The sequence below is a fragment of the Schistocerca nitens genome, chromosome 3 (genome assembly GCF_023898315.1).
Source record: "Schistocerca nitens isolate TAMUIC-IGC-003100 chromosome 3, iqSchNite1.1, whole genome shotgun sequence".
NCBI classification, from domain to species: domain Eukaryota; kingdom Metazoa; phylum Arthropoda; class Insecta; order Orthoptera; family Acrididae; genus Schistocerca; species Schistocerca nitens.
In genome coordinates, this window is record NC_064616.1 from 832,198,978 (window position 1) to 832,222,692 (window position 23,715).

Sequence of the window (23,715 nt, forward strand, 5' to 3'; positions counted from 1 at the left end):
TCTGTATAACTTCTGACATATTAATCGACATAATTCTTTCCTTCTTTTCACCAGTAGTTTTCCGCAACTCTTCAATTTGTTTATCTGCATCCTCCATGGCGCGACAGGACATGCTCGTGCGTTTTATGTAGTACTTTCTCTTTCAATACTACTAGCATGACCACCTGTTGTCCTAGTTTAGTCACTCTGCACAACAATCTGTGATGCACACTGAACTGTTGCTGTTTGCCATATCGCTTAAATTCCTTGTTGCCGTTCCTCAAAGTCCTGACCTAGTGCCTCCTGTTCAACTCATCTGCATTTCTGTGTTCTTTCTCTGGTTTGTGGATCACTTCGTACTCAAATTCACTGAGTTTTAACACCCATCTCATCAATCTACTGTATGGGTCCTTCAAAACTAGTAACCATTTCAAAGTATGTGGTATGTCACTACCTTGAATTTTCTATGATACAGACAACACAGGAAGTATGTTACTCCATACACGAAGCTAAGCATCTCTCTCTCCTTTGCAGAGTAGTCCCCCCCCCCCTCCCACACACAAACACAAGAGTGTCATTTGATGCATCACATGATAGTATGAACTCCTTCTGAAAGTCTGAAAACACCAACTCTAGACTCGATGTGAACACCTTTTTCAAATCGACAAACTATCCTTGGCTTTCCTCTGGCACAATCTTAATACCCTTTTTCAACAACTGTGTAAGCATTCAAGCTACATCTGCAGATCCCCACACAAACTTCATATAATAATTTGCAAAACTCAGAAAAGATTTAACTTCTTGGTTGTCCCTGATACTGGAAAATCTTGCACTTCTTGTACTAATCTAGGATCAGTCCTCACACCATCCTTACTAATAATATGGCCTAAATAGTTGACTTCTTCCAGTGTAAAGTGAGATTTTTCCATACTTAGTGTCAAATGAGCTTCTTGTAACCTCTTGAACATTTCCATCAAATGTTGCCTATGTTCCTGCATATTACTTGAAAATATGATCATGTTATCGATATATACCAGAAACTAACATGGTTTTAATCCTTTCAGCATCCTCTCCAATAACCTTTGGGATATTACTGATGCATTTTTTATCTCAAAAGGCAGATATCTATGTTGATAGTATTGCCAAGGTGCTGAAAAGCCATTTTTGATCTATCCTCACAGCAACTTCTAATTGATGGTATCCACTCTTAAAGTCCATTGCCAAGAAGTAGACATCTGACATAGTCTTACTATTCAAATGGCAGTAATCACAACAAAATTGATACTTCTTTGAGCCTTGAGGGGATTTTTGTTTCTGTTGTTGCAACTACAAAAATGCGTAATTTTTTCGCCAGACGTGTTTTGCTTTATTGAGGTAAAGCATCATCAGTGGTCTGTAATTAAGTTATTTACATTTTGATTTGCTTTTAGATCAAAAAACAATTTGTTAAGAATAGGTTGATTGTAACTTACGGTGATTTTTTGGCTGATTTCTCACTTACATTAGGAAATGCCGTCTGCTTGCGCAACATTGTTTTTCTGTGTTAGACACTGATAATTTTGGTATAATTTTTAGATGTTCTGCAGCACTATGCATTTCTTATGCTTTTCACAACACACTTTTATGCACCATTGTATTCTGTTTCTTTTGTACTTCAAGTATGTGTTGTTCTTTGTGTTTTGTAGTGTTGCCAACATAACGCTTCCACTACTTTTTCTTTGACCTACAACATTTATTTTTTAAATTAGATTATTGTATGTATGTAATTCTATTTAATTATGTTTCTGTGTATTTATGTACTGTGTAAGATCTCCCATCATGAACCATGGACCTTGCCGTTGGTGGGGAGACTTGCGATACAAATAGCTGTACTGTAGGTGCAACCACAACGGAGGAGTATCTGTTGAGAGGCCAGACAAATGTGTGGTTCCTGAATAGGGGCATCAGCCTTTTCAGTAGTTGCAGGGGCAACAGTCTGGATGACTGACTGATCTGTCCTTGTAACACTCACCAAAACGGCCTTGCTGTGCTGGTACTGCGAACCGCTGAAAGCAAGGGGAAACTACAGGCGTAATTTTTCCTGAGGGCATGCAGCTTTACTGTATGGTTACATGATGATGGTGTCCTCTTGGGTAAAATATTCTGAAGGTAAAATAGTCCCCCATTCGGATCTCCAGGCGGGGACTACTCAGGAGGACATCGTTATCAGGAGAAAGAAAACTGGCATTCTACGGATCGGAGCATGGAATGTCAGGTCCCTTAATCGGGCAGATAGGTTAGAAAATGTAAAAAAGGAAATGGATAGGTTAGACTTAGATATAGTGGGAATTAGTGAAGTTCGGTGGCAGGAGGAACAAGGCTTCTGGTCAGCTGACTACAGGGTTATAAATACAAAATCAAGTAGGGGCAATGCAGGAGTAGGTTTAATAATGAATAAAAAAAATAGGAGTGGAGGTAAGCTACTACAAACAGCATAGTGAATGCATTATTGTGGCCAAGATAGTCACGAAGCCCACACCTACCACAGTAGTAGAAGTTGATATGCCAACTAGCTCCACAGATGATGAGGAGATGAATGTATGATGAGATAAAAGAAATAATTCAGACAGTGAAGGGAGACGAAAATTTAATAGTCATGGGTGACTGGAATTCGATAGTAGGAAAACGAAGAGAAGGAAACAGAGTAGGTGAATATGGATTGGGGGTAAGAAATGAAAGAGGAAGCCGCCTGGTAGAATTTTGCACAGAGCATAACTTAAACATAGCTAACACTTGGTTGAAGAATCATGAAAGAAGGTTGTGTACATGGAAGAGATACTGGAAGGTTTCAGATAGATTACATAATGGTAAGACAGAGATTTAGGAACCAAGTTTTAAATTGTAAGACATTTCCAAGGGCAGATGTGGACTCTGATCACAATCTATTGGTTATGAACTGTAGATTAAAACTGAAGAAACTACAAAAAGTTGGGAATTTAAGAAGATGGGACCTGGATAAACTGAGGTTGCGGAGAGTTTCAGGGAGAGTGTTAGGGAACTATCGACAAGAATGGGGGAAAGAAATACAGTAGAAGAAGAATGGGTAGCTTTGAGAGATGGAATGGTGAAGGCAGCAGAGGACTGTGTAGGTAAAAAGACAAGGGGTAGTAAAAATCCTTGGGTAACTGAAGAAATATTGAATTTAATAGACGAAAGTAGAAAATATAAAAATGCAGTAAATGAAGCAGGCAAAAAGGAATACAAACCTCTCAAAAATGAGATCGACTGGAAGTGCAAAATGGCTAAGAAGGGATGGCTAGAGGATAAATGTAAGGATCACTAGGGATAAGATAGATACTGCCTACAGAAAAATTAGACAGACCTTTGGAGAAAAGAGAACCACTTGTATGAATATCAAGAGCTCAGATGGAAACCCAGTTCTAAGCAAGGAAGGGAAAACAGAAAGATGGAAGGAGTATATAGAGGGTCTATACAAGGGTGATGTACTTTAGGCCAATATAATGGAAATGGTAGATCATGTAGATGAAGATGAAATGGGAGATATAATACTGCGTGAAGAGTTTGACAGAGCACTGAAAGACCTAGGTCGAAACAAGGCCCCGGGAGTAGACATCATTCCATTAGAACTACTGATAACATTGGGAGAGCCAGCCCTGACAAAACTCTACCATCTGTTGAGGAAGATATATAAGACAGGGGAAATACCCTCAGACTTCAAGAAGAATATAATAATTCCAATCCCAAAGAAAGCAGGTGTTGACAGATGTGAAAATTACCAAACTATCAGTTTAATAAGTCAAGGCTGCAAAATACTAACATGAATTCTTTACAGAGGAATGGAAAAACTAGGGATAAGATAGATACTGCCTACAGAAAAATTAGACAGACCTTTGGAGAAAAGAGAACCACTTGTATGAATATCAAGAGCTACTGCTTGTGTCTGTATATGTGTGGATGGATATGTGTGTGTGTGTGTGAGTGTATACCCGTCCTTTTTTCCCCCTAAGGTAAGTCTTTCCGCTCCCAGGATTGGAATGACTCCTTACCCTCTCCCTTAAAACCCACATCCTTTCGTCTTTCCCTCTCCTTCCCTCTTTCCTGATGAGGCAACAGTTTGTTGCGAAAGCTTGAATTTTGTGTGTATGTTTGTGTTTGTTTGTGTGTCTGTCGACCTGCCAGCACTTTCATTTGGTAAGTCACATCATCTTTGTTTTTAGATATATTTTTCCTATATATATATGGAAACTCTTTGTCTTTAAATGTGTCTGCTTGTGTCTGTATATGTGTGGATGGATGTGTGTGTGTGTGTGTGTGTGTGTGTGTGTGTGTGTGTGTGTGTGTGCGAGTGTATACCCGTCCTTTTTTCCCCCTAAGGTAAGTCTTTCCGCTCCCGGGATTGGAATGACTCCTTACCCTCTCCCTTAAAACCCACATCCTTTCGTCTTTCCCTCTCCTTCCCTCTTTCCTGATGAGGCAACAGTTTGTTGCGAAAGCTTGAATTTTGTGTGTATGTTTGTGTTTGTTTGTGTGTCTGTCGACCTGCCAGGACTTTCATTTGGTAAGTCACATCATCTTTGTATATATATATACACATGAAGACCCACCCACCTCCCCAGGGGGTCGGAACCCCTGCAACCCACAAATTATTATAATTAATAATCAATTAATTAATAGATCTAAAAGATAAGCTTTTTTAGTGAACCAATAAGTAAGCTTTAAAAAAAAAAACATCTCACGAGATAGATAAGGATGCTTCGCAACTTTAAACTGAAAAATAAATGAAATAAATAGACTAAAACCATCAAAGAGTGACCCAGAGTGAATCCCAGAGTGCACCAGAGAGGTTCCCAGAGTCCACCAGGGAGCATCACAGAGTGCCCCAGAGAGCATCCCAGAGTGCCCCAGTGAGCTAAAACACTAAGAAGAATCGCTTCTCGGCTTTTGGCAAGATCAATGTGTAGAAGCAGATATGAAATAATAAACTAATAAAATATATATATATATATATATATATATATATATATATATATATATATATATATATATATATATATAGAGAGAGAGAGAGAGAGAGAGAGAGAGAGAGAGAGAGAGAGAGAGAGAGGGAAACCTTCCACGTGGGAAAAATATATCTAAAAACAAAGATAATGTGACTTACCGAACGAAAGTGCTGGCAGGTCGATAGACACACAAACAAACACAAACACACACACAAAATTCAAGCTTTTGCAACAAACTGTTGCCTCATCAGGAAAGAGGGAAGGAGAGGGAAAGACGAAAGGATGTGGGTTTTAAGGGAGAGTGTAAGGAGTCATTCCAATCCCGGGAGCGGAAAGACTTACCTTACGGGGAAAAAAGGACGGGTATACACTCGCACGCACACACACATCCATCCGCACATACACAGACACAAGCAGATATATATATATAATGTCGATAGACACACAAACACACACACAAAATTCAAGCTTTCGCAACAAACTATTGCCTCATCAGGAAAGAGGGGAAGGAGAGGGAAAGACGAAAGGATGTGGGTTTTAAGGGAGACGGTAAGGAGTCATTCCAATCCCGGGAGCAGAAAGACTTACCTTACCCTCTCCCTTAAAACCCACATCCTTTTGTCTTTCCCTCTCCTTCCCCTCTTTCCTGATGAGGCAACAGTTTGTTGCAAAAGCTTGAATTTTGTGTGTGTGTTTGTGTGTCTATCGACCTGCCAGCGCTTTCGTTTGGTAAGTCACATCATCTTTGTTTTTAGATATATTTTCCCCACGTGGAATGTTTCCCTATATATATATATATATATATATATATATATATATATATATATATTAAGGGGAGGGGGAAACCATGATGAGTGGACATAAGTATACAGCAGAGCAGTTTGATGGAGTGTGAGTTAGAGGAGAAGGTGAGGAGCGAGAAGTGAAATGAAAGAGTGTGTGTGTGTGTGGGGGGGGGGGGGGGGAAGAATGGAACAGGCTCTTTTCTTTTTCATGTAATTTCATCAATTATTCTACATAGAGTCTGGTTTCCAATATTTATGGGGTCATTTAGCAACTGTTTATTTTGTTTTAATGCTTTTTGTATGTGGAAATTTTCTTGGAAAGGGAAGTGGTGTCTGTCTTTACTGATTTTTACTATATTCATATCATTTTCAGTAATGCTTGGTCTATGGTGTTCTTCTTTTATGTGATCCACAAATGGTGAATTATTTGTACCGTATTTAAATGCTCTGTTGTGTTCTTTATATCTTATGTCAAGTGTCCTCCCAGTCATTTCAGTGTGTATATTCTCAGAATCTTTGCAACTGAGCTGATAGATACCACATTGTAGGTATCTGTCTGGTTTTGATTTTAGTTTTGGGTTGTGCTTTTGTATGGAATTGTTTGTTTTGTAAGCAATGTTTATGCCTTGTTTGTTGAATATGTTATCTATTTTATGAGTGAATTTCTTGTGGTAGGACATTGTATGACATTTTTATTGTTGTAGTGCAAGTTGTACGAGTTAGTGTGGTTTGGTTAGTTTTCTTCACAATTTGTGTCTCTATTTTTTTTTTTTCCTTAGTTTGTCTACCATTGTTTCTCTGTGTCCATTTCTTAATGTTATTTGTTTTATAATGGCTAACTCTATTAATTTGATGTGTTTAGGGGGATACTGTTCAGCATATTTAACATGTATCTGATTGCTGCTTGTTTGTGGTTCTGTGGGTGGTTTGAAGTTGCGTTTAAGTTAATGTCACTTGTTGTGGGTTTTCTGTATATGTCAGATGTATGTTTATTATTGTCTTTTCTTATGATTACGTCTAAAAAGTTGAGTATGTTTTCTTGATTAGATTAGATTAGATTCTTGTTCTTCTTCTGTTGCAAACTTTATGTTTTTGTGTACAGTATTTATGTCTTTGTGTAGTAGTTGTATTCTGCTTTTAGGTTCCTCTACCATGTATATTATGTCATCCATGTATCTTTAGCAGTAGATGATGATATAGATTTTCTTTGTTATTATGTCTTCAAATATTAATTTTTCTGTGTGATTCATGAAAATGTTGGCTAATTTTCCTGAAATAGGTGAACCCATGGGTTAACCTTCTCCTTGTGTTTAGTATTCTTTGAGCCACCCATAGACTTCTTGGGCACAACTACAATTCCGCCCCCCCCCCCCTCCCCCCCCCCCCCCCTCTCCCTCTCCCCACGTGTGGCAACTACTTTGTTCTATTGTCCTTTCAGTCAGTTGTTGATTTATAAATTCCTCCAAAACTGTTTGCAATGATTGTGGTATTTTGTATGGTCTCTGATACACCAGTGCTTCATTCCCTTTCGGTGGTGTGTTACTGGTGTATCAGGCAACGGCCATTGCAGAAAAAGCAGGTAATGAAATTCAAGTAACAGGTTCTTGACATCCTCTATATTCCTTCCAAATGCTTCAGTTTTTCATGAAATGCAGTACTGACTGCATCCTGTGTCCTACTACAGCGTACACCTCCTGTATGGCTATTTTCCTCATCCAGAATCTCCAGTGTGGCCAACAATGTTCCTGTCAATGACTTAACCTCCTCTGTGCCTTGTACACATATAATATTACATTTTACCAAACAACATGCTGTATCCAACATTTCTATATCTTCCCACAGTTCCCCTATACGTAACATGTTAACTGGTAAGTCAGGCTCCACATTCAACCATCACAACTTTGCAGTGCCAGTTGACATGCAGTCATGTGAATCACACCTTAATGTGATTGCTCGCGGTTTAACTGGGTTGTCTTATATACTAGATGCTCTTTGTGATAGATCAACGTTGATGACAACTTCTCGTAGCTGGAATGTCTTTCCACTACACTCAACCATAGGTCACTGACAGTCAGTTGTGGCACGATGTGGATGCAGACAGTCTAATCCTAAGATCATGCTGTAGCCCTCACTTCCACACATTGTCTGAACTCAGTTGTCTCAAATGAAGGTGCATCCTACGTATTAACTCTCTTGAAGCCACTGACATGTGCCCCTGTGTCGAATATAATTTTATACTCTCTACCATTTGTCATGCACGATATGGAACATTCCGTGTCTGCATTTGTGCTTGTAGCAGTGCCTCTGCATATGCCCCACATGGCCACAATTAAAACACTGTACATTTGATGCAAATAAATGTCTCTGATCCCTTACCCCTGTCGACCTATTGATTTCCTCCTACTCAAATGCTAAATAAACACCTGCATGGAGATCTTTAGGTGGCCCAGTACACACCTTCCTTGACAGTTCTGGTGCTAAACCTCTCAGAAAAGCAAAAAGTGCTCTTTGCTTGGCCTCTTGTAGTACCGCTTTGTTCATCTCCTCACTCTGACAATTCATAAGTGTGAACATTCAACTTCCTAATTCTATCCATAAAGTCCTCGACTGCCTCATTATGCCTTCTAGACACCATATCAAATTGTTCAAAAAAAAAAAAAAAATGATGATGAAGAAGCCACACACTGTTTTGTTTCCTATATCTCTGCTCTGCTGCTTGTCTCAGCTGATCAAAACTTTCTACATTGTGTAATCCTTCTGTGCACTGTACAAACAACTTTGCCTCTCCCATTAAATGTAAGCTAGCAATCTGCAATAATTGTTTATCCATCCAACTCCTATGTCAGCCAATGACTTGACATCCTCTACAAATGCTAGCACATCCTCAAACGACCTAGCAGAAAAGGGAGAAACAGGTTAGCAACAGCCGGATCCACTCCAAGAGTCTGTCACTTCAACAGTTCTATCTCCTCATCTTACTCTGCCAATTTATTATCCGCAACTCATCTGTCTGCCCTTAATGATGCTATCTAATTTAGTAACAACTCTATAGCTTCATCTCTGGTGACACTTTGTGTCTCCGATTTTGCCGTTGCCTCATTTTTACTCTTGTTTACTACTCAGAATTAATTAATAAATAAAAAAATACTAGGAAAACAATAATCCAACACTAACATAGACAGAACACTCCCCAGATACTTGTCTTACCAACCTACTTCTTCTGCCGAATCATGAGTCATCTGGACTGTCCACATCGTCTGTGCGCCAAAATGATGACCTGAAAGCAAATCACTGCTAGAATGTGCAAGCAAACTGCCCTTGTGCAACGTACAGGCACCAACCATTCATTTCTAGCACTAACACTAAACTATGATAAATCCACTGGTTCCTCTGGTTTCACAAAAGTAACCCTCATATAATCACATCCCCCGTACTTCTACACCATGACTATCACCACAAAAAAAAAAACAAAAAAAAAAAAAAAACACCATGGTCTCACTCACCCTAAACAACGGTAATATGGGCTGTGACTCGGACATAGCAAACCCTCTGCTGCTGACTGTGGTGACGTCATTGTGACACCACTCTGAAGAGTGCAAAGGAGGAGCAGGAGGGGGGTCACCGTCTGGTAGGCCTAGTAGAGACACTATTGACAGTAAAGAATGCCTTTTTTAATTCCAGTACATGACGTATCATTGCTCAGTGAGGCAAACATGCCTCACTCCATTGTCCCCTGCGGCGGCTTGTGTCCCGGATAAAGGCTAACAGAAGGCCTGTGGCAGGCCGGCGGCCTATGAAGACCACAGCCATGATTTCAGTGGTGTCCTACTACCCACAGTCACATGAAGTCATGGTGGCCCCTTGGCTCTACATACATATACTGAGGCAGCATACGGAGACGGGTGTGCACAAACTTTGACTTGCTGTCCTACTAGCCCATGGTTGCAAGGCCCGTGAGAAACTTGGTGCTGGCGGCAGCAGGTGCAGCCTGGTCTCGAACCCATGGCTGCTGCTGGTGATGCCCACTCGTCTTGCTGCCCGACATTGTGCATGGCATCATGGTGGTGTTGCTGGACTCTGGGAATGAGAGAATGCCTTCTGCCTCAAAGCAGACATATTTTTATATTGCTCGAAAATTCAACTGTTTTGCTACATCCTGGCTCCAAGCCACGTCACCCATAAAGAGAGGTGTGTTCTACTGTGGTGACATCAACCTACCAGCTACAGTCATTACCACTGTATGGTGCAATTTCTGAGAATTGTGGTAGTCTTGTCTTGCAATCCCCGTATGTGTGTATTATTCTGATCCAAATGTCGCCCCACTTGCAGCTACCAGTCTCCTGGTGGCTTTCACACTGCTTCTCATTGTTGTAGCTAAAAACTGCGTAGCATTGTTACAGTTAGTTTCCACAGATGTCAGTGAGTGGATTCCACTTGATACCATGTTGGAAACAGTAGCAGTGTGGGTGCAAATGAGCTCAATTATCGTGATTTATAAAGTTTACTTACCTCCAGTCAGGCCACTTAATTATACTGAGATGACCACCTTGATTCAGAAAGTTTCCTCCCCCCCTTTTCTCTTACTTGGGGATGTGAATGCACACCACCCCCTATGAGTGATTACCACTTCATCTGCCCTCAGGGGCACAGCATTCATTTTTGCTGAGTATGTGCTTGACGATCCCGTGGTTCCTGAGCTGGGGACTGGTAAGTGTCGCCAGTCTCATGTGCTTTGGGCACACTTCAATGACCACTGTATGGTGTGGCAGTGGAACGTTGTGTGTCACATCTGGATCACGAGGATGGTAAAAATCTCTCTAAAAACCCCTCAATCTCAAGTTGTGCTACATGCTGATGAGATGCATAACTGTTGAGGTGGAACGGTCATGAGTGGGCAACCTCGGGGGATCCTGCCGCACCTCAGTTGTATAAGACTTACTCAGGCATGTGGGGCTCTGTCTGAGTAGACCCTTGTTTCCCTAGCTGCTCGTGGGACTGAGATGAAATCCTCGAAATTATCTTCTTCTCCATGAGTGGGAAGGTTGTACCACCTGGGAGTATTCACACCCAAACCTCCAAACGAATGAAGGAGGCTAGCCCTCCTGGTAATCTGCATCAGCTGAATTATAGTAACAGGGCTTATAACCCTACCACTACCATTGTAATTTAGTATGCTTTTACCTAAATAGCAGAAAACCCTGTCTCTATGTTGCCATGTATAACTCTCATACTAAATTTAGTTTAGTTTCCAAATAAAATACACTATGGTATGATAGTCCTGTTAATAGGAAAAGCTAATCAATAGTGTTATCCATTTTACAGGATTTGACTGTGTGTTGTGTCTAATGGATAAGTGAATCAGATTATTCACTTCTTTTCTGAAGATCTTACCCAGAGGTTAGATAGAATCGCAGTATGAATAATATTATAATGAAGCTAGGACAACTCAGTTCCAAGTTGATTTAGTGGTTTAAAACATGTACTAATGGTCGACAGCCTATCCAGGCAATGAAACAGTGATGTATTGGAAAAGCAGAAGTATGAATTTTGCATACTTTCTTGCTACTGTTTAATTTGATTCTTCAGATATGTGTTACTCCACTTAAACAATGTTGGACTATGCCCTTATACATTACGTTTTTAAGAGAGAAAAAGCCCAGTAGGTGACTTAAAGGAAACTAAAAAGTTTGGCCAGGGAGGGGCCTTTAGAAAAGCACTTTCCATCATCAACAAACTTAAACACTAAAACACTTAAAACACTAAAGCACACACTCTTTATACTGTACATTTCACTTCAAGAAAACCTCTTTCTTACTGGAATTTACTTTAAAAATATATTACTCTTTGAACTAATTCTGTATAGACATTCAACAGATTGTAGTAACTTGGCTTCACTCCTATTGAATTTTACGTAAGCAAACATTTACTATAGTAGAGTCTCGATTATCTGATCTTCGGTTATCCGACCTTCTGTGTTATCCGACCATTTCATCGCGCTGGCCGTGCCCCAGCCGATGACAGGTCAGTGACTAACGTATTGTTTGTTGATACTCAGTTCATTGTCACTGTTTGCTACTCCTCTCTCCTCAGTGCTAACTTACACTACTGGCCTTTAAAATTGCTACACCATAAAGGTGACGTACTACAGATGCGAAATTTAACCAACAGGAAGAAGATGTTGTGATATGCAAATGATTAGCTTTTCACAGCATTCACACAAGGTTGACGCCGGTGGCAACACCTACAACGTGCTGACATGAGGAAAGTTTCCAACCGATTTCTCATACACAAACAGCAGTTGACTGGCATTGCCTGGTGAAACGTTGTTGTGATGCCTAGTGTAAGGAGGAGAAATGCGTACCATCACGTTTCCGACTTTGATAAAGGTCGGATTCTAGCCTATCGCGATTGTGGTTTATCGTATCGCGACATTGCTGCTTGCGTTGGTCGAGATCCAATGACTGTTAGCAGAATATGGAATAAGTGGGTTCAGGAGGGTAATATTGAACGCCGTGCTGGATCCCAACGGCCTCTTATCACTAGCAGTCAAGATGACAGGCATCTTATCCGCATGGCTGTAATGGATCGTACAGCCACGTCTCGATCCCTGAGTCAACAGATGGGGATGTTTGCAAGACAACAACCATCTGCACGAACAGTTCGACGACGTATGCAGCAGCGTGGACTATCAGCTCGGAGACCATGGCTGCAGTTACCCTTGACGCTGCATCACAGACAGGAGCGCCTGCGATGGTGTACTCAACGACGAACCTCGGTGCATGAATGGCAAAATGTCTTTTTTTGGATGAATCCAGGTTCTGTTTACACCATCGTGATGGTCGCATCCGTGTTGATGACTTAGCGGTGAACGCACATTGGAAGTGTGTATTCGTCATCGCCATACTGGCATATCACCCGGTGTGATGGTATGGGGTGCCATTGGTTACACGTCTCTGTCACCTCTTGTTCGCATTGATGGCACTTTGAACAGTGGACGCTACATTTCAGATGTGTTACAACCCGTGCCTCTACCCTTCATTCGATCTCTGCAAAACCCTACATTTCAGCAGGATAATGCACGACCGCATGTTGTAGTTCGTGTACGGGCCTTTCTGGATACAGAAAATGTTTGACTGCTGCCCTGGCTGGCACATGCTCCAGATCTCTCACCAACTGAAAATGTCTGGTCAACGGTGGCCTAGCAACTGGCTCATCACAATACGCCAGTCACTACTCTTGATGAACTGTGGTATCATGTTGAAGCTGCATTGGCATCTGTACCTGTACATGCCATCCAAGCTCTGTTCGACTCAATGCCCAGGCATATCAAGGCCATTAGTACGACCAGAGGTGGTTGTTCTGGGTACTGATTCCTCAGGATCTATGCACCCAAATTACGTGAAAATGTAATCACATGTCAGTTTAATATAATATATTTCTCCAATGAATACCCATTTATCATCTGCATTTCTTCTTGGTGTAGCAATTTTAATGGCCAGTAGTGTAGATCTGTAGTGGAGTGGACATGTTGCACTTTGTTTCCCGTCTCCGGCCATCCTGCTTTAGGTTTTCCGTGATTTCCCTAAATCGCTTCAGGCAAATGCTGGGATGGTTTCTTTGAAAGGGCACGGCCGATTTCCTTCCCCATCCTTCCCTCACCCGAGCTTGCACTCCATCTCTAATGACCTCGTTGTCGACGGGACGTTAAACACTAATCTCCTCCTCCTCCTTGCACTTTGTTTATTGTAAAAATTTGTGGTGATGGCTTCAAAACGGAAAAAGGTGGTCATTTCAATCGAAGAAAAACTTAAAGCTTTAAAAAGAATAGACAATGGTAAAACTGTATTAAATGTGGCGCAAGATTATAACGTCGGGAAAACAACAGTTGGAGACTGGAAAAGGAACCACAATGATATTGAGAAGTGGTGTTCTCAGTGAGCAGCCTCGGCTGTTTTGGAAGATCGGAAAACCATGAAAAAATGTGGTTATGAAAAAGTAAGTGAATCTTTGTTCCTATGGTTTACTCAACATAGAGATAAAGGTTTACCCATGTCGGGACCTATTTTGCAGGAAAAAGCCTTAAAGTTTCGTAACGAACTAAATGAAGGTGAACCTGATTTCACAGCTAGTGTAGGCTGGCTCGATGGATGGAAGAAAAGATACGGAATTCGGCAACTTAATGTCTGTGGTGAAAAGCTTTCAGGAAATTTTGAAGCTGTTCAATTGTTGAACTTGACAAGGTATGTATTTGACAAGGAAAACTTAACAGGCGATCAAATTTTTAACTGCAATGAGACTGGTCTCAATTACAAAATTTTACCGGAAAAAACATTAGCGTCAAAGGCCGAAAAGGCAGCACTAGGCTACAAACATAGCAAAGAAAGAGTGACAATTCTTGCATGCAGTAACGCCACAGCAAATTTGAAAATGAAACTGTCAATGATAGGTAAGTCAAAAAAACTGAGAGCATTTAAAAATGTATCTAAAAGTGCTTTACTGGTGAAATATTACAAAAAAAAAAAAAAAAATTGCTTGGATGAGCTCAGACATTTTTAAAGAATGGTTTTTTAACGAGTTCGTGCCACAAACTGAAAAGTTTTTGAAAGCCAACAACTTGCCCCACAAAGCACTGTTGCTTCTAGACAATGCCACTTGTCATCCTAATGAAGATGAACTTCAAGATCAAGATATAAAGGCCATGTTTTTGCCTCCAAATGTCACATCCTTATGTCAGCCTATGGACCAAGGGACCTTAGAGACACTAAAGAGCAACTACAGCAGAAACTTTCTTTCCTCTTTAATTAATGCTATGGACAAGGGAGAAGACATGCTAGAGCAGTTGCACCGTATTAATTTGAAAGACGTAGCTTATGACGTGGCCCAATCTTGGGAGACTGTTGGAGCAAATACAATTGCAAAATCCTGGAAAATTTTCCTACAGGAAAATCAAGAAAATTCTCCAGATGATGAAAATCTACAGTAGCAGACTGAACCAGAAAATACTACCCTGCTTTCATTGTTACGAAAAGTTCCGGGATGTGCTGACGCCACAGAAGATGACATAAATGAATGGATTGCCCAAGATGAAGAATTTGAAGTGACAGATGAAGAAATAGTGAACATGGTAAACGAAAAAGAAGTAGACGAAGAAGCAGATGTAGTGGAGGAAGGAGCACCCAAGATTTCTCACAACAAAGGACACAAGGCCTTAGAAACTGCTTTAAAATATGTAGAACAACTGGAGGAAACATCATCTACCGAGGTTTTACTTCTTAAGAGACTACATGATTTAGCGGCAAAAAAAACGGCAAACAAAAGACATTTGCTAACTTGTTCACACAGTAAATATCTATTCAGTGTAATTTGATTTGTATTGTATTAAATGTTTAAATCATTTGGCCTACTTTAGTTTAATTTTTGTGTTTTTTTTTATTTTTTTTTTTCCGTGTTATCCGACCTTCCTTCTTATCCAACCTTGCCGCAGCTGGTTTAGGTTGGAAAATCGAGACTCTACTGTATAACACTTTGTAACAGTTAAGAAAACACAAAAAAATTTAAATGTCGCCTCTTTATATTAACTTAGCACTTCATAAGCCTGTAAAATAGGATACTCGGATTAATCAAACACCAAGAAGGAACCCTATATAGGTGTATGATTAGGATGAAGTAACAGGGTGAACCAGTTTCTTTAAAGTTCAAGAATGATTATTCAAAAAAGTTTAAATTAATGGTTCATGCTGTACAAAAGTAAAAATACAAACAAAAAAAGTTATCTGGTGGCTGTAGGCTTGGGTTTGGTGAACAATTATGACAACTGCACTACCCACAGTACAGCCTGCAAGTATCTTGCTGTATGGACTCAATTTCTCTTCTTGGTGTTGTTCAGTTTTACATGCAGCAGCCCAACAACTCGCAGCTGTGCCGTAAGGCGTTTGCAGTCTTCATCCAAGGCAGTTTTGTGCAAATTTGCAGGCAAAGCCTCTCCTGCTCAACAAAGGTGTTGCCTCAATCACTGCTGCCTACAAACTGTGTGACTTACTTCCCGCACTTGCTCTAGGTAGTGGGCCAAATTCGTCCTTGCCACCTCTTCCACTCCCTCAGAGCCACTTTCATTTCAAACAAAATCACACTGACTTTTACATAACACTTATTTCTTACATTGTTTCTAAGCGTGACCATTTTTTACAATTGTCAAATTTGCATCAACATGAACAGTTTGTACAAACAAACATTTTTAAATACAAAATGTCATGAGAAAATTATTTAATGTAATAAATAATTTACATAGTATTTTATATACATTACTCACATGCAATTCAAAGAACTTCAAACTCCAGTATAGCACACTTTACTTTACATCTACAGAAAATATAGCACCAATATTTTAAAGCAAAAAAAATTATAACAAATTAAATGAACCATAAACAAATAATGTTATAGGCTCGAAGGGTTATAAATCAAAATGTGTGTTTGGTCATTAAGAGGAAGGAGGTGATGTTTGAAAAAGTGTCCCCCCTTCTATACGTAAAGGCTTGGAAGGACTTGCTGGAAGCCTGAAGTCTATTAAGCGGCTACAGAATGGTTTCCTACTGATTGAGACCAACAGGGCAAAGCAGGTGGAACTACTTACAAAGAGCAAAATATCGGGTGACTATGATGTCTTTGTTGAACTGATAACTCCATTAACCCTAGCAAGAGTGTGGTCACATGCCGTGACATGGATATCAACATGCAGAACTTAAACAGGAAAGGCCATTACAGGGGATAGTGGACATAGAGCAAAGGATGCGTAGGAATAATGGAGAAATTGAGAAGACCACCACCTTCATTTTGACCTTTTAACTCTCCAACATTGCCTGACCACATTATGACAGGTTTCCTCTGACCTAGGGTTAGGCTTTATGTACCTAAACGTTTGCAGTGCTACAAATGCCACCATTTTGGTCACACAACGTGAGTTGTGGGGCTGATGCAACCTGTGGGAAATGTGGAAAGTCAGCCCATGAAGCTGGGATTGACTGTCCATCTCCAGCAGTCTGCATTAATTGCTCTGGGAGCCACCCAGTCTGGAACCGAGACTGCCATGTTTTTGCAGAGGAACAAAAAATTCAGGAACTAAAAGTCACCAAGTGGATCCCCTATGCTGAAGCCAAAAAGGAATAGAAGACAGTGAAACTTCCCATCTTTACCACTTCTTATGTTTCCATGGCTCAGAAGCCTGTCCCTGGTATTCACGGTACACCTGTGAAATGGTCGTTCCGGAAAATCTCCACTTCATTGCTACCTCGGAGATGCTGTGTTCCATCGCTAATGTACCAACTATAACACCATGTTAAAACTTGCTTAAATCTTGATAACCTACCATTGTAGCAGCAGTAACCAATCTACCATCTACACCAGACACTTGTCTTACACAGGCATTGCCAATCACATCACTGTATTCTGCCTGTTTACGTATGCATGCCTATACCAGTTTCTTTGGTGCTTCATTGTACATGAAGGCTGTTGACCCTTCCAGCATCAAATTATTATTATTGTTTTCAATGTCACTTTCATTGTAGAATTTCATAGTTGTGTGTTTTATTTTGGTTTGTTTCAATTCAGTAAGTTTCGTCTATGTGTAGTATATCCTCTGACAGAAATCTGTTCGGGTGTTGATATCGGCAGCTATATCTGTGGTTTTTTGCAGCAGTGATTTTATGTAGCGAGCCACCATTCTTATAATAATACTGCAAGACCCATGTTCAGTAAAATTCTGCTTCTATCCTTATGTTGTACCTGCATCCACTGTATCTGCAGCTCCTGACTTTTGGTTACCAAGACATCATTTTTCATGCTAGTTGTGAAACATGTTCCCAAAGATATGCCCAGTCAGTTGCTACCTGCAGTGTAAGAGTTATGAACTTTGTTGCCATTAGTTAATGCTTCGTAGTAGTGTTGTGAGAGACAAGGCAAAGCTTACTTCATATCTAACGTGTGTGTGTGTGTGTGTGTGTGTGTGTGTGTGTGTGTGTGTGTGTGTGTGTCAGTGAAAGTAACATGGACAAAATTTGATGTAAGATGATGATACAATTTAATATTTGCTGAATTCATGTATACAGTACATGATAAACAGATCGTGTGGAAACGCCTAACAACATGAGACAAGTTATGCAAACTTGTATCATAACTTCATCTATCTTCTCAGTTTTCGCAAATTGTTTTTTCTAATAGTGACTGAATCTTGACCTTCTTAAGACACAGTGAACTAGTTTGTGGGACAGGGAGGTGAGCCAGACCCTAATGAAATCCATGTGGTGGATTATAAACATTGGCCTGACACACAGAACAGTCGGAGTGAGCGTGTTAGGCAGTTTTCAACACTGGTTTGCAAAAATCCTTGGCTCATCACCAATCTCTGCCTTATAAAGAATGATATCCAAGTAGTTAAAATATGATAACACACAGAATAAAATTTGTTTAATTCACACACAGATGGTGCACACAACTTCTTTTTTTGGGTTAAGTGACAAATTTGTTGGCAGAAAGGGCATCTGGCCAATAAATTAAAATAAATAAAGAAATAAATTTCATGAATTGTAAATAACAGGACAATTGCTAGGGGAGAGAGAGAGAGAGAGAGAGAGAGAGAGAGAGAGAATTATGACTAAATCATATAACAGGAAAAATGTTTCAAGATGTAACATATATTTTGTGTTGATTCCTATTTTATTGAATTTAACGCTAGTAGTTAGTAGTCTCTCTGCAAACTGTGCCAAATCAGGTAAACCTTTTTTTCTCATCTCAATGCCTTGAACGTAAACAAATGAAACAAATTACTTGCAGCTGATAGAAAGAAATGAGTTAAAATTCAATGCTATTGACATTTAAAAGTGTCCGGTTGTTAATTTACAGAAAAGTCTCAAATAGGGGTGCCCAAGCCTACCATCAGAGTGCCAGCATAAGGAAGAGGTTAAATTGGTTTACAAAATTGGAATCTCTGTGGGGGCAGAGGCAGAGGCAGATTAAATACTTGGACATGTGGTTGCAGGCATTGATTAAGGGCTCACGTATATGGTGCGGCTGCAGTTAACATTACTGTTATCCACCCAGACCTCTATCTGTGATGTTGTGTTATTGACATTGATGTCAAATTTAATAAATAAATATTCAAAGTAATATAATATTACATAATTTTGCAGGATACACATGAAATGGACATCCACTTCGACAAAGTGTACAAGTGGGTTGCAGTGAATGTACAGGAGAGACAAGAATTCATAATGTCATTATATGAAGTAAGTAATTTAAACAGAGACGTAGAAAACTAAGGGAAATATGAGAAAGTAAATAATGAAATATAATAAAGTAATTTAGATTTACTTTTAATTGTGTACATGCATTTTGAGAAAAATGGGAAATGTATACAGAAAATTTATCACTTACTGTTGACAGCAAATGAAATTTGATTTTATTTTGTTTAGTTTTTATTTTCTGTAGAAGCAGCTTGTGCACAAGACACTGTTTATATATGTACAGGCGAAAGTACTCTTCATATACTTAAATACTCTTCAGTGGACTAAAAGCAGTGGTGCCGTGAATATGACTTGAAACATTTTTGAAAGGATTTGACATTGATATTTTCTTTTCTGTTTTGGGAACTTTGTAACAAAGTTTAGTAGAGAGTACCATTTTACCACAGGGATGTGTTTATTTGGGTCATATGTAAATTTTTGTTTTGTATGGTAGAGTGATCATGAATGTAAGTTTTTTTTTGCACTTCATATATGTTACATTTATTTTAAAAACTATAAGGTTTTCCATAATGTAGATACATGGTTAATGAGGATAACTGGAGATCTGGAAGTCTTTAGATTTGCATCCAAGAATGATTCTAGAGAACTTGTTAGCAATTTGAATGTGCTGATTTCTGCTTTAGAGTTTCCCTGAAATGTGACCCCTTATTGAAGGTGAGAATGAAAGTAGGCATGATATGCACTTTGTATTGTTTTCTCACTATAGCAGGATTGCAGTGGACTTATTCCATTTTACATTGCTTTGCAGCCATACTCCTAAGAATTACTAACTGGTTCATCATTGGGAGAGAGGGAGAGAGAAATGTGATATACATACCCTTGTTCAGAGCATTGTGAAATTTTAGTGCGATAGTTTATTTTACTAGTTATTAAAAGCTGATAGTTCTGTGTGCAGTTGCTAAGTTGTTTTGCGACAGTGTTTTTACTGACTGCTGTAATTTGTCCTTAAGTGCACCTTTTAATAGAATTGTGGTGTCATCTACAATTATGATCATTTTATGAGTATTCATGTTGAACCTTAGATCATTAATGCAAAAAAGGAACAGAAGTGGTCTCATTACTGATACTTGCGGTACTACACCATATTTACTTATAGTGCATTCCACAAATGATGGCAGTTCATGCAGGTTGAGAAATGGACAGGGGTTGCATTGTTGCCGGTTCCAAGCTACAGTAGCAGATACTCGCATATGCATGCTTTGTGCTTGATGAAGGTGTATATCCTACAAATTACATCTCTCACTTGCCTGTGTGGAATTTGTTTCTTAGCAACACCATCAGCCATCACAGCTCACTACAAATGGAATAAAAATTCACTAAACAACTTGCTACAATCCCATTTAATGCTTGCAGTGGGTACAACATTCTCAGCAGAGGGCTCAGAACGCTACTGAACACTCACTGGCATATTGTAAGTGCGCAGAACAAGCCTAAACTCGACTGACATCATTTGTGACTCCAACTGTCGATATCGCTTTGAGACATGCTCAGAAATAGTTTCAAGGGTGGTTCTTGTTTGTTGTGTGTCAGGCTTAGTATACAGTTGATGCACTCATAAATGACCGTTATTGCTGACCTGTTATTTCTGAATCAGTGTTATTTTTATTTACAAGTGCCATAAGTTTGTCATACATAAGAGTTTCGTATATTTTTGAGATGCGAGAGAAAATTAAGATGGGCCTGTAGCTTCTTACAATATTTCTCCCACATATTTTACATACTGGAAATACTTTAGATGTTTTTAACCATCTGGGAACGTGCCTGCTTGAAGTGAACAGTCACATAAGTAGTTCGACTAGGCATAGAGCACCCTTCTATAATATTGGTGCAGGGACATTATCAATGCAGGCAGAGTTGGAGTTTTTTTATCCTTTTATTGCTTTTGCTACTTCTAGATCTACATCTACACTATGTGATCAAAAGTATCCGGACACCCCCAAATCATATGTTTTTCATATTAGGTGCATTATGCTGCCACCTGCTGCCAGGTACTCCATATCGACAACCTCATTAGTCATTGGACATCGTGAGAGAGCAGAATGGGGCTCGCCGCGGAACCCACGGGCTTTGAATGTGGTCAGGTGATGGGGTGTCACTTGGGTCATAGCTTTTATGTGAGATTTCCATGCTTCTAAACATCCATAGGTCCACTGTTTCTGATCTGATAGTGAAGTGGAAATGTGAAGGGGCACGTACAGCACAAAAGTGTACAGGCGACCTCGTCTGTTGACTGACAGACTGCCAACAGTTGAAGAGGATCGTAATGTCTAATAGGCAGACATCTATCCAGACCATTGCACAGGAATTCCAAACTGCATCAGAATCTACTGAAAGTACTATGAAAGTTAGGCAGGAGGTGAAAAAACTTGGATTTCATGTTCGAGCGGCTGCTGATAAGCCACACATCATGCTGGTAAATGCCAAATAATGCCTCGCTTGGTGTAAGGAGTGTAAACATTGGATGGTTAAACAGTGGAAAATTCATGGTACACAATGTGGCGATCTGATGGCAGGGTGTGGATATGGCGAATACCTGGTGAACGTCATCTGCCAGTGTGTGTAGTGCCAACAGTAAAATTCGGACACAGTGGTGTTCTGGTGTGGTCACGTTTGTTTATGTAGGGGGCTTGCACCCCTTGTTGTTTTGAATGGCACTATTACAGCAGAGTCCTACATTGATGCCTTAAGCACCTTCTTGCTTCCCACTGTTGAAGAGCAATTTGGGGATGGCGATTGCATATTTCAACATGATCGAGCTCCTGTTGATAATGCATGGGGCGGAGTGGTTACATGACAATAACATCCTTGTAATGGACTGGCCTGCACAGAGTCCTGACCTGAATCCTATAGAACACCTTTAGCATGTTTTGGAATGCCGGCTTTGTGCCAGGCCTCACTGACAGACATCAATACCTCTCCTCAGTGCAGCACTCCGTGAAGAATGGGTTGCCATTCCCCAAGGAACATTACAGCACCTGATTGAATGTATGCCTGCGAGAGTAGAAGCTGTCATTCAGGCTGAGGGTGGGCAAACACCATATTTAATTCCAGCGTTACCGATGGAGGGCACCACGAACTTGTACGGTATTTTCAGCCAGGTGTCTGGATACTCTTGATCACATTGTGTACATTTACGTACATGCTCCACAAACCACCATACGGTTCACGGCAGAGGGTACCCTATATGACTATCTATAAATTTAAATTGGTACGAGTATACTCTGAACTACACTGGAAATTCTTTAATTCTCCGGCAGACAAAGCTGTACACGTCTGTCAATCACATTTGACTATTAGGTAGTTCTTGATTCATCAAGCTATGTATCTGCAAGCAAATTTCCAGGATATAGGGAAGATGTAAAGCCTATATCCTTCCATTTCACAGTTCTGTCAGGATTCTGGTACCTGCAAGAGAAGAATAAGTTTGGGTAATCTTGAGACAGCTTCACAACAATGCAATTACAGTACAGCGGTATAAAGCTCAAAGTGAGGGGATATACTGTATTATTTGAAGACTTTTTGGAGGGGGGTGGGGGTGTAGGTGTGTTGAGATATTCATAGGTGTTTGAAGAAAAGGATTTGATTGGTAGGTATTGAAAGCAAACTGAGCCTATTTTGTTGGCCAGTCTATATGATGACATGGTTTGTACTCTTGATTTATTATGTTGTGATGGAGGTCATAATGAGATAGCAAATGGGCAAGGATCAGTTGCATTTAACGCATATGATACAATAAACAATCTTCAGTATGTTCCAAGGAGAAACAAAGTCTAAAAAAAGACACTGGATTGTGTCATTCATGTGTAAGTAAAGACGCTGTGTTGCATCGCCAATGTCTGCTTGGAGACTGGTCATGATATGGTGCCAAGTTGCACTTACTCAGCAACGGTTAAGGTGGTTTGGCATTGTGGAGAGTGGGAACTTATTTTTGCAGGTTCCTTCAAAACAGCGAGGCAGCATTCTCCACAATGATGGCTTGTGATCAGTACTTTTGTAGCCCATGTTTTCAAATTTTGTAAACACTGAACATAACTTCGCCGTAGCAGGCAGTGGTGAAAACTTTGTGGTAGCAATGTCTCAAAACAGTGAAATAATGTGAACATATAACAAAAACATTCAATAGTAGATGCAGATAGTAAAAGATATAGAAATGAAAGAAATTGAAATGAGACTGAAAAGGGCATACAGATCAATTTTGGGATAATGCGGAACACGAAATATAAGTATATAAAAGTAGTGACACATTGATAGTAGAAGGGCCTGTCAGTCATATGGAATTGAGCGACAAGCACAGAGAGCTACATCTGGACACAGAGTGGCATGGAGTGGAGACAAGGCATCAGCTGTGGGGCTGACATTGCTTGGTGAAGACCAGATGTCCACTGTGGACAGTCGTATTTGTGTTAAGCAGCCCAGTGGGGGAAAAGTTGAGTCTAGGCAGTGGTAATATCAAACTAACATGCTTAAAAAGCTATAAGGCACAGAGGCATTTTTACAACAATGACACATAAGCAATACGGAAGAAAACTTTCTAGCTAACTAAGGCCTGATTGGGGCTAGAACACACAACAGATTCATCAGTGTGGCTAAACAATAGAGTGTCATAGAAAATACCACTTTAGACTGAAGATAAAATCTGTTCTTAATTGCTAGACT

General features: G+C 40.0%; 1 protein-coding gene across 3 annotated transcripts in view; it reads left to right on the forward strand.

Moving 5' to 3' along the window:
* LOC126248857 (exocyst complex component 1) overlaps positions 1-23,715 on the forward strand; it is a 296,832-nt gene that overhangs the window by 104,637 nt on the left and 168,480 nt on the right. For all 3 annotated transcript variants that reach the window (XM_049950289.1, XM_049950290.1, XM_049950288.1), the window contains one exon: positions 18,946-19,041. In XM_049950289.1, coding sequence (XP_049806246.1) covers positions 18,946-19,041 — 96 coding nt within the window. The remainder of the gene's footprint in view (positions 1-18,945; positions 19,042-23,715) is intronic.